The sequence below is a fragment of the Podarcis bocagei genome (assembly GCF_964188305.1).
Source record: "Podarcis bocagei genome assembly, chromosome: 12".
NCBI lineage: Eukaryota > Metazoa > Chordata > Lepidosauria > Squamata > Lacertidae > Podarcis > Podarcis bocagei.
In genome coordinates this window covers 18,772,610-18,784,644 of record NC_138137.1, presented here as the reverse complement: position 1 = coordinate 18,784,644, position 12,035 = coordinate 18,772,610, and the positions used below count along the sequence as shown (strand labels likewise).

General features: G+C 42.3%; 1 protein-coding gene across 5 annotated transcripts in view; it reads right to left on the bottom strand.

Moving 5' to 3' along the window:
• Nucleotides 1-5,041: 5,041 nt before the first annotated feature.
• Nucleotides 5,042-12,035, bottom strand: part of NEK10 (NIMA related kinase 10) — a 109,874-nt gene continuing 102,880 nt past the window's right edge. For all 5 annotated transcript variants that reach the window (XM_081164370.1, XM_081164373.1, XM_081164369.1 and 2 more), the window contains 3 exons: nucleotides 7,761-7,813; nucleotides 7,611-7,666; nucleotides 5,042-6,146 (listed from right to left, as the gene is read on the bottom strand). In XM_081164370.1, coding sequence (XP_081020496.1) covers nucleotides 6,098-6,146; nucleotides 7,611-7,666; nucleotides 7,761-7,813 — 158 coding nt within the window. In that variant the 3' untranslated portion in view covers nucleotides 5,042-6,097. The remainder of the gene's footprint in view (nucleotides 6,147-7,610; nucleotides 7,667-7,760; nucleotides 7,814-12,035) is intronic.

The window sequence follows — 12,035 nt, the reverse complement described above, 5'->3', positions numbered from 1 at the left end:
ATGTTAAGCAACATAGAAATAGCCTGAATTAATTAAGTAATATTAGGACCCTGGCTCATTTCATGAAGCTGAAGGTTGGAAGCTTCAGGAGGGAGGGACTTCTTTGCACAGCACATAATTAAACTCTGGGATTTGCTCCTATGAGATGTAGTGATAGCCTCCAACTTGGAAAGCTTTAAAAGGAGCTTAGATACATTCATGGAGGACTCTGATGTCTACTAGACATGGTGGCTATGTTCTACCTCCACTTCCTGAGGCAGTATGTCTCTAAATATTGGTTACTTGGAATCACAAGTGGAACGAGAGCTGTTGCCCTCACCTGCCAGGAGTATCTGTTTGGTTGCTGTGAGAACAGAATGCTAGACAAGATGGACCACTGGGTCTGATCCAGTAGGCTCTTCTTAAAGGAGTGTGGTGGAGTCTCCTTCTTTGGAGGTCTTTAAGCAGAGGCTTGACAACCATATGTCAGGAGTGCTCTGATGGTGTTTCCTGCTTGGCAGGGGGTTGGACTCGATGGCCCTTGTGGTCTCTTCCAACTCTATGATTCTATGAAATGTTCTTAACTTGCAAAAGCCAATTGCATTGTCAATTGTAGTGACCAGTGGAAACTCTCTTTTTGCATGTGCTGTTCCTGCAACCTGCCACACCAGTGGGAATGTGAAGTCTTTGTTAACTTTGGATGACCCCAATTAAGTGCTTTCAGAATACTATTATTGTCCTTGCGTCGAACATGATACACTTTTGCCGAAAACCAAAAACATGCATAATTCATGCTTGATCTACTAAAAAATCAATAGGAAAAAAATGAAAGGAATTTAAAACTGAAGCCGCTGACTTGGGTGAATAGAACATGCCAACTTCCGTACCCGAAATCAATGGTCTTATCATTTGGAAAACAAAGACTATTCCCCAATTATTTTATTATCCATTCATCAAACCATCTAAAAGCCTGGAAAGGCTGCATATTTAACACATGCGTGTATTAAATACACAGATGTGAGAAGTGTTTTAATTGCACAAAACCTACATTTAAGTAAATTCATTTGCCCACATTCATTTATTCCATTCCTCCTCCACTTTTATTTCACCTGAATTAATCTGGTCTTTCTGTCTCCATAATCCAAGGGCACCATCTCGCCCTCAGGACTGTGGGTGCCTGCCGCCATCACGCGGCTGTGTGACCTTACATGCACACACCTGCATGTAGTGAGTGTGGCATCACATGAGTGTGCAGGTGAGGTTGTACCTTTGCATTGCAGCTGCCGGCAGTGGCTGCTCTTCATCCTCCTGTCTGCAGCTAGTGAGGAAGGGGCTCGGACTCTGCCTCCGCAACCAAGCTCCCTCAAAAAGGGTACTTGCTGGCTGGCTGAGGAGGGTGGAGCTGAACTGCTTCTCTCTTGGGCACAGTACTGCAGAGGCTGGCTGGCTGGCTGGCTCCTCCTCCTCCTCTTCTTTTTTATTTAATTTATATACCGCCCTATACCCTGGGGTCTCAGGGCGTTTCACAGACTAAAATCAGGATATAAAACCACAATATACCTATTTTTTAAAAAAAAACAATAGCCTCCCCCCACACATTTTAAAAGGGCATAGGATGTAAATCTGATCAACCAAAGGCTTGGTTAAAAAGGAACATTTTTGCCTGGCGCCTAAAGGTGTGTAATGAAGGTGCCAGGCGAACTTCCCTGGGGAGAGCATTCCACAGACGGGGAGCCACTGCAGAGAAGGCCCTTTCTCATGTTGCCACCCTCTGGACCTCTCGAGGAGGAGGTGCACAAAGAAGGGCCTCAGAAGGTGATCTCAGGGTCCAGGTGCGTTCATATGAAAAGAGGTGGTCCTTGAGGCATTGCGGTCCTTTAAAGGTTTAATAGGTCAAAACCAGCACTTTGAATTGGGCCCAGAAACTAATTGCCAGCCAATGCAGTTGGACCTGGATTGGTGTAATAATATGCTCAAACTGTCTTGTCCCGGTGTTGAACAACCTGGCCACTAGCTGAAGTTTCCGAACCGTCTTCAGAGGCAGCCCTATGTATAACACATTGCAGGACTCTAACCCTGAGGCTCTCTCTGGCTTTGCTCAGTGCCTGGCTCCCACAATAATATTTTTGTGGGTGTCCAGGTACCCATGGCCCCCTAGAGTTGGATCCTATGTTGTAATCTGTCATTTCCGCTCCTGTTGAATTTTAAATAGTAAGCTTCTTGGGAAAAGACCTATTACAGCGTGTTTTTACCAATGTCATTCTACTGAAAAACAATGTACACATTTTTTCCTAAATTGTCATTATGGCTGTTTTTCTGCTACAGAAGGGGCTTTTTTGGGGGTAGCTGTCACAATCACAAAAATGTCTACTTATTGCTGCAGGCCATATCTGCACACAGACTGGCTTCACTATGCAATCCTCTTGGGAAGATAAGCAGTTGGCTCACATTTATTAAATGGCCCTCAGAGCACTGTAACTACTTGGAATTCCAGTGTTGAACAGTTATTGTAAAGAAACAGTTTGACCGTAATCATGAATACGGTTGGCCAACTCTAGATACAGGAACAAGATTCACAGGGCCAGCTGATCCCATTTCCATCTCTAACCAGTGAGAAAATGCAAGCAGAAATATTCCAAAACCCTGCCTACCACTTACAGTCTCATTCAGTAGATAAAATTTGCTTATGCCCAGGCACATTATTAGACAAAATTGCAACTTTAATCAGCCATCCTCCAGCAAAATTGAGATTTATAGTAGTTATGGGTAGATTTTATTTGTCAATAAAATGATTCCGGGTATCAGCAGCAGGAGTATATTATTAAAATTAAGGTATTTTAAAAACTGCCTACAGCAGCATTCCCCAACCTGATGCTCTCTGGATGTTTTGGACATTGGAGGGCAGCAGGTTGGGGGAGTCTGGTCCAGCGGTATTAACTACAGTCATACCTGAAGTATACCTGAAGGAGCGTCTCCACCCCCATTGTTCTGCCTGGACGCTGAGGTCCAGCACCGAGGGCCTTCTGGCAGTTCCCTCATTGTGAGAAGCAAAGCTACAAGGAACCAGGCAGAGGGCTTTCTCGGTAGTGGCGCCCGCCCTGTGGAACACTCTCCCATCAGATGTCAAAGAGATAAACAACTACCTGACATTCAGAAGACACCTTAAGGCAGCCCTGTTCAGGGATGTTTTTAATGTGTGACATCTTAGTGTATTTTTGGTCTTTGTGGAAGCCGCCCAGAGTGGCTGGGGAAACCTAGCCAGATGGGCGGGGTACAAATAATAATTTATTTATTTATTTATTTATTTATTTATTTATTTATTTTTATTATTATTATTATTATTATTATTATTATTATTATTATTATTATTATTATTATTACTGCTACTACTACCTTGGGAGTCGAATAGAATCCGTTCCAGAAATCCGTTCGATTTCCAAAACGTTCGAAAACCAAATTAAGGCTTCTTCAAGTTCCAAAAGAACGTTCACAAACCGGAACAATCACTTCCGGGTTTGTGGCGTTCAGGAGCCAAAATGTCCCAAGTTCCAGGGCATTTAGGATCCAAAGTACGACTGTATACAAAACTCAGTACTTTTACATAGGACCAAGAAGCCATTTCTTTAATTGTTCCCTGCCAATTTTTGAACATGAAATGGCTGCAAAAATAGTGATTTAACTGCAAAGAGAAATAATTAGGATTGATTACTTGCAAACGCAAAGAAGCAACACCTGAAGGCAGAACTAAGAGAAGAATTTTATGGTCTTTTAGGTATCAATCTCTTTCTACTGGATGATAGTTAAAATCAGAGCCATTACGAATGCAAATCTTTCTGCTCTCCAGTGGTGTCTACTTTTCTAAAAATAGGAAGAAGCCATGATTACTTTGAAATCCCCTGGATGATGAATGCTGGGTTTTGAAGGTTGCCAGTGTAATTACACACATTTTTTTTTTTTAAAGCAATCAACATACTTTATTATTTGCAATTTCAAAATGTGTAATCACATTTTAAAATAGTTCCTATTTTTACAGGGCACTGCAGATGGCGCTTTCAAATCCAGTATCACTGTACAAGCATTTGATCTGTGCTTTTTTAATGGCAATCTAAATTGGAAGTGAAGTTATATGTTACGGTTCCTAACTTTACTGTGGCATCCAGCAATATGCACGAAACAGAGCTGCACTGAAATTTATGGTATGCCATATGTTTGCTTAGAGACGGGAGGGTGAACCATGTGGTGAAACATAGTTTGGAAGGCCTCTCTCTATATTGACATAAAGATAAGTGGTGATGGGTGTGTGTCTATTAATTCTCCGTGTGCCACTAATTTTTGCTGTCTGGCTCCCCCTTCTCCTGCTGCTTCCCCCCCCCCCCATGCTACATTCTGCAATCCTCAGGAATACTTTTGGGAGGGAATGTGAAGAACTGCAATGGGAAAGTACCATTGCCTGGGCAAAATTCTACCCACTACTTCTTCTTCTTTGAACCAAGCAACTGTTGCCAGAGAAGCAACAGCGCAGCAATACTTAGTCCTTGGATGCTTTGTGTACTAGAATGCATCACAACTGCTCTGGTTTCCACATGAAATGCCCTGGCCCTCTTCATTGTGGCAGAAATCTTCGTCACGCAGCTGCTTGGTTGGGTCCACTGATTTTGCCATGATGAACAAGCAAATGCCAGCAGATGTTTCAGAATGGGCACCTTTTCTTACAGACTTTATAAGCCTACTGTGGCAAATGGAGATGGAACAACAGTATATCCCGGCTCCCTTGCAAAATGTCAAGCTGCTATAAAATAACCCACCTAACGCATTTTTGCTGCAGTGCCATGGTCTAGATTTCAAACGACCCTATTTGGTTGGTCCCCAAATCAATCATGTTGATGATGTCAGACTAACATGGGTCAGAACAGACAAGCTGAACTTGCCTTTTTTTTTACCCCAAATTCTTCATTTGTGCTTGAACAACGAACACAACGTTAGATGTGCGGTAAGCACCCAACTTCAGAAATATTGCATTACGTACCAAAAGGCTAATTAAGATAGGCAGGTTTTTAAAAATAAAAATAAAACCATTGAAATTTGGAGGTCTTACCTACAAGGGTATTCTACAGAATGGTTAGCCAACTGGGTGCCATTTGGATGTTGTTGGACTCCCAACATCCATCAGCCCAGCCAGCATTCACAATGGTCAGAGATGATGGAAGTTGTAGTCCAACAACATCTGGAAGGTACCATGTTGAATATCCTCATTCTAGAGAATCATACTTTCACTCAATATTGCCAGCAACTGAAATCTCTAGCATGCTGGCAAAAATGAGAGAAAAGTCTTAGCAACAACTACACACACATTCTTATTTTGTATGCATTTTCCAAAAGCATGCATAGTTTTCCAAAGTGCATTATGTGCTACAGAGCTGAACAAAAATAAAAAAAGAATTATCTATTTATTGCACCGTGGGTGTGGGTGTAAAGGTATGAATGCTGCATACAAATTCACACTATAAATTTCTTATATACATATTATTGGCATCACCCTATATCTATTTATAGAATCAACATGTATTTAGAAATAGCAATTATTAGAAGCTGTGCAGGTTTTAAATACTGTCTAATATACCATACTCGCAGCAGAAATTGCAAATATCCCAAAGGCTAGTCACAAATGTATTCTAGAAAACTCTGAACTCCGACTTTCTGATTTCCTCTCCTTACTCTTATTATAAAAGATAAATCTCTGGTATAAACAGATCTATAAAACATAAGATATATTTCCAACCTTCCTGAGTATTCATAAGTCCTTTAAAATTATATAGAAGCAAGAATTCAGTGGAGCATTATATTGCCATAATGCAGGTACTTGGGATTGTGTCCACATTGTGCACAGAAAGTAAGCATTCTGCCAGCAAAAAAAAGTACTGCAAACATCTACTGAAAAAGTTGTGCTCCAAAGTTCTACTGCCTGGATGACTCTTTGCAAACTATCCCTACATCTGATTTCCTCCCCCCTTTTCTTGTGTTGAAGCAAAGTGCATTCCTTTGGCAAAAGACAACAGCTGAAGTCAAGGCACTTAGACCTTATTAGAAAACATGCCAATCTCGTCCGAATTCCAGGCGCTCATCTTCTGGCCGGATGAGTCCTTGTTCCCCATGGATAGTATTGATACCTAAAAAGATTTAAGAGGCTTTCAGTGTTCGCAGGGAATGAGAAATGCCATAACATTTACAATCACCTGAGGCAGACTAGACCTTTGCTGCCAATATGACACAGATGCATCAGCAGAGACTGCAGGAAAGCTTTGCGGGAGTTTGAGCTGCCAGATAAGTGAAATTCCAACCTAAAAGCTCCTAAAATTAGGCACCAACATATATGCTGGACTTTAGTGCAACTGATCCCAACATTTGTAGAAACTGTAGGCAACAAATATCTCTCATAGCCAGTTTGTTCCTATTTAAAGGGGTCTTAAATTCTTTTGGATGTCACTACAGTGGTGCCCCGCAAGACGAATGCCTCGCAAGACGGAAAACCCGCTAGACGAAAGGGTTTTCCGTTTTTCAATGCACTTTGCAGGACGAATTTCCCTATGGGCTTGCTTCGCAAGACGAAAATGTCTTGCGAGTCTTGAGATTTTTTTTTCACTCCCCCCCCCTTTTTCTAAGCCGCTAAGCCTTTAATAGCCTTTTAGCAGCTAAGCTGCTAAGCCTTTAATAGCCGCTAAACCGCTAATAGCGCTAATCCGCTAATCCGCTAATAGGGTTGCTTCGCAAGACGAAAAAACCGCTAGACGAAGATACTCGCAGAACGGATTAATTTCGTCTTGCGAGGCACCACTGTATTGGAAATGATTGGCTATGGCTAATTAGTAGCATCATTTCGCCCCCTATCTGTGTGTGGTACCCAGAGATGCTTTTCCTCTCTCAGTAACACACAAAGAACATAAAAAAGCTTTCTTATATGGAACTTGGCTCATAAAGGTCAGTATTGTGTACCCCAGGGGTTCCTAAACAGATAAAAAGAACTATTTTAAAACATTCAAAATAATTAAAACCAGCAATAAGCCACCCCATTGAAACACATGCCAACGTATTATTTCTATATCATACAACTTAGTGGAATTCCATTTATACTTATTGAGTATAAGACACTCAATCTATCCCATGAATGTTTGTCCCATCACTGTTGAAAATCCTGCAGAAATAGTAAGCAGAGGTGGAGGAGAATAGCAGCTGTATTGTAGTTCAAATAGCTTCTTCCAAATTTTACATCCCCTTTGCTTTCTTGTCCCAACCCATTTTTGTGCAACATCCAGACAATGTACCCATAAGGCAAGCTGGTAGTCCCACAATTCTTCATTTGAGGTTTATTTTTCATAAGGGATTTTAAAACAAATTCTCATCCATCAAAATGAAAAGGATGGGGGTGCCTTTCTTTTCAAATATGATTTTACACTACTGGCTACAATGTTCCACACCATTTTATCTAGCACGTGCCTACACATCATAAATCATGGTTTTTTTTAAAAAAAAGCACCCCAAAACCAAAATAGACAGCTGTAACTAGGAAACTGAATTATAATTTCTGTCTATTCACTTCACCATGATTTTACGTCTCCTTCTGAAATGAAACTCACCTATTTGAGGTAAAATTGTAATATCCACATTCCTCCAGAACCTCCTCGATCACAGTCTACAAAAGTGAAGCACATGGAATTTCATTACACGTTACTGAAAAGGAACTGAAAGCAAATGATGAAACTACTGAAAACAAGGTGATGTCTGACCTGCATTTGTTCATATGTCATTCCTTCATCCACGTCAAAAGTGCTAGGAAGACCTGTGAGTAAATCATATCAGATAATGCTGCATAATGGAATGGACATCTGATTTCATAAAAAGAAGCACCAGAGAAGCTTCTTAAACTGTTAAAAGTTACCGTCGTTTTATGACAGCGTATACTGAAATCATGGAATTAACAACAATCTTAAGGGATTATTAACTGATTATTAGATATAGAAAAAGCTTCACACCCAACTGTTTCTGGTCACAGATATGTAATTCATTAAGGTGAAAGCAAAAAAGCAAACCACGAAGGTTAAATCAGCATTAAAATCATTAAAATCAGGTTAAAGAGACATTTCCATCAATCCCATCATTTGTTCTGGGCTTGGGAAATCCAGTAGGTGTACAGGAGCTTCTGTAGAGGAGCCAACTTTCCAGTTCAGTTCTATGGAGGTTCATTTATGCATGCAGATTGGCACCCACCATTTTAATTAATGGGAACCCGTGCCATTAACATCTGAGCACTTTCATGCTGATCCTACTTATATTTCCTTGAAACCATGTTCCACTGAGTTTCTGCATATTTTCAAGTTTTCATTTGCCCTCTATTTCACTAACCTTGACCATGAAAACTCTGGGGATTTCTTGCAAAGGTTTTTTACAGCATATATAATAGAAAATTAGTGCAGAGGTAGTGTTGGCAGGTTTCTTTTAACAATTCTTGTGCCATAACCTTAAACTGTCTTATTTCACATAGGACAGTTAAATTAACACTCTCTCTCTCTCTCTCTCTCTCTCTCTCTCTCTCTGTGTGTGTGTGTGTGTGTGTGTGTGTACACATGCCTTCCAAAAAGGAAACATTGGAAAAATCAGGTGGGTGCATATTTGGTGAAGTTACATGTATAACTGGCGTGGTGGTTAAGAGCGGTAGACTCGTAATCTGGTGAACCGGGTTTGCGTCTCCGCTCCTCCACATGCAGCTGCTGGGTGACCTTGGGCCAGTCACACTTCTCTGAAGTCTCTCAGCCCCACTCACCTCACAGAGTGTTTGTTGTGGGGGAGGAAGGGAAAGGAGAATGTTAGCTGCTTTGAGACTCCTTTGGGTAGTGATAAAGCGGGATATCAAATCCAAACTTTTATGTCAGTCACAAAAGCAGGATACTATCCTTGGTCCATTAGCAATTAGATGACAAAGGCTGGGCTTCAGTATCTCGCTAATCCAATCATTCCATGAGTGCACGCATTTCTGCTTGCCCGGTGAAACCATCCCTCTCCTCCCCATGTGTGCTGTTCTTGGGGCTCTCCCCAAGAGGAGGAGAAAAACCCCACAGCACTAACAAGAGTCTTTGCACTGGCTTCTGCTAGTGCGCCAAGTTAATTGAATCTAGCCCTTAATTCTGTATGTTTCCCCAGAAGAATAAAGATGCCACAGGGCCAACTTCAGAGTGATCAATACGCAAATGTTCCCTTTGTAATCCCCTTGTTTAGTGCAATTTAGAACTGGGCTCATATACATTAAGCAGCAATGAATACTGACACAATCAATGCACAGCAATAGTTGTACAAAAACTGCTTCTATATGCAGATAAAGAGGAGCCTTCTTTGTGTGTGTGGACATAAAGGGGAGTGGGTGCGCACTGGCCCTGTCTCTAATGTCCCTGCATGCACCAGGCCCATCCATCGTGCCTATAATCTTCCTGCTTTGACTGGGAAGGTATGATGCAGGCTTCTATGCATTCTGTTGAATATACTTAAGACCAGGGATAGGCAACGTTTTTTGAGGCCGGACCAGTCCATTCCGTGGCAGACCTCTCGGTGGGCCGGAGCATGCGCGCCCATGTGTGCTCTCAAGCTATTTCCGGCGCTCTTCCGACCCGAAAGTCGGTCCCCGCGGCGAGAAAAAAAATGGTACCGTCGGGGGGAAAAGCATGGAATCCCCACGCCAATCCACGGAACAGCCGTGGGCCAGTTCCAGGAAGCTCATGGCCTGGAACTGGCCGATGGACCTTAGGTTGCCAACCTCTGCTTAAGACGTTTCCTTGTGATAAAGAATCCAAATAACTCAGGGATCCCAGCATGATCTCAGGACAGGAAGGCTTCTAAGCACATGCAATGGAATATAAGAGCCTACATGCCTTATTTCCCGCACCTCCTTTGCATCTTGAGTGCAACCCCCTTGGGTGATGTATAAAAGCAGTAAACACATGCCCTTTTCCATTAAAGGCACAAACTCGTGGTACATGAACACTGAAACCAACCAAGACAGGACAATATTTGAATGACAGAGCAGAAATATACACAACACGTCGCCCTTTCAAAACTGCATTCTAGCCCAGGTCTATAAAATTTGTTTAGTTGCTGAAACACTTTCATAATAAAATAAATTAACCTCCTCTTTCTGGTTTTCCTTCCTGCCACCTCTCCCCAGTCCTGACAATTCAGAACGTTCCAGTTGAAATATTTTTTTGCTGTGAATGTGTTCCTCTTCTTGATAATGCTTTATGCTGCTAGCAAGCTTTTCTATATTTTTGCATAAACACTCTTGACTACATCTTTCATTCTCCTCATAAATGCATGTGCTACAGTTTTTGGCACGGTTTGTTGGGGTTTTGTTTTGAGTTTTTTCGCTATGCAGCTATCTAAATTATTTCCTTCATGTTCAATGTCCCTCACTTCATTCTCACCACACATATTTAATGGTCTGTAAGCCCAGTTTCAGTATACTGTTACTATTATTTTAATATTTATAGCCTGCTTCTTTAGCCTAGCATTAGGCTGCCAAATCAGTTCAAGATGCAACATAGCATACCATATCAAAATCCTGTCATCTCTCCTTTGTCCTGCCAATTCAGCACCGGGGGGTGGGGGGTGGAGAGGAACACCTGCCATTACTTTTGAGGGAACTCAACATCACTTGCCTCACATATGGGCAGAGAATATAAGGACATAAGACGATTCTCCTGGATCAGGCCAACAGCCCATCTGGTCCAATATCCTGTTCTTACAGTGGCCAACCGAATGCCTATGGGAAGCCCGCAATCAGTACAGCAATGCAACAGCACCTGTGATTATCAGCAACTGGTATTCAGAGATAAAATGCCTCTTACGGTAGAGATAAAACATAGCCATTGATAGTTGATGTCAAGGACTGTGCTGAGGAGGATTGTAATGACGAGGAATGGTGGGAGCCTCCCCTTCCCCCTGATCTGGATCCTAAATCTTCCCAGGAGCAGGAGGACAGTATAGATTTAGAACAGTGGTTTGCAGAGGGACATAGTTCAGAAGGCAGAAGCTGGGAAATACTGGATGGGGAACAGCTAGTAGACAAAACACTGGGGGAGAGGGGGTTAACAGATTCACAGTCTCTGGACAGCATTCCTCCGCTCTCCCCAAGGTCAAGAAGAGCTGAGAAAGCGTCAGAACAGAAAGCACAGAAAGCACAGAGGGTACAAGCTCAGATTACAAAATGTAGGAGTGACGTAGATGAATAGGGACGGAAGGGGGAGTGATCCTTAATTGGGAACATCGCCATTTCTAGGAGGTGGGTTTTTTGTTCTCTCACTGTAATTATTAAAGTTTCTAACTGGTAAGAAAACTCTTTTTCCTTTGCTCTGCTTATCTACTGCCACAGGGGGAGGAAGCCAATTCCCTGAAGCCTGACTCTTGACCTCCAGGAATTTGTCTGTTCCAGTATGATGATCACCAACTCATCATGTATTATTTATTATATATTACAATTATATCCTCACTTCCTCAATGGGAATGACTGCAGCTCAGTGGCGGAGCCCATGCTTTGCACACCAAACTCCCTAGGTTTCATATCTAGCATCTCCAGAAACGGCAATAGAGAAATGGCCTGGAAAGACCACAGTCTGAAAGAGTAGACTTGCTACAAGTTAGGACAGACAATACTGAGCCAGATGGAGCAATGGTCTCCTGTAAGACAATTTTCTCTGCTCTTAGAAGAAGAAGAGTTTGGATTTGATATCCCGCTTTATCACTACCCAAAGGAGTCTCAAAATGGCTAACATTCTCCTTTCCCTTCCTCCCCCACAACAAACACTCTGTGAGGTGAGTGGGGCTGAGAGACTTCAGAGAAGTGTGACTAGCCCAAGGTCACCCAGCAGCTGCATGTGGAGGAGCGGGGAAGCGAACCCGGTTCCCCAGATTACGAGTCTATCGCTCTTAACCACTACACCACACTGGCTCTTAGTCTCACAATGACTCTATGAGGTAGGCTAGGCTGAGAGACAGCAACTGGCCCAAGAGCAGCCATG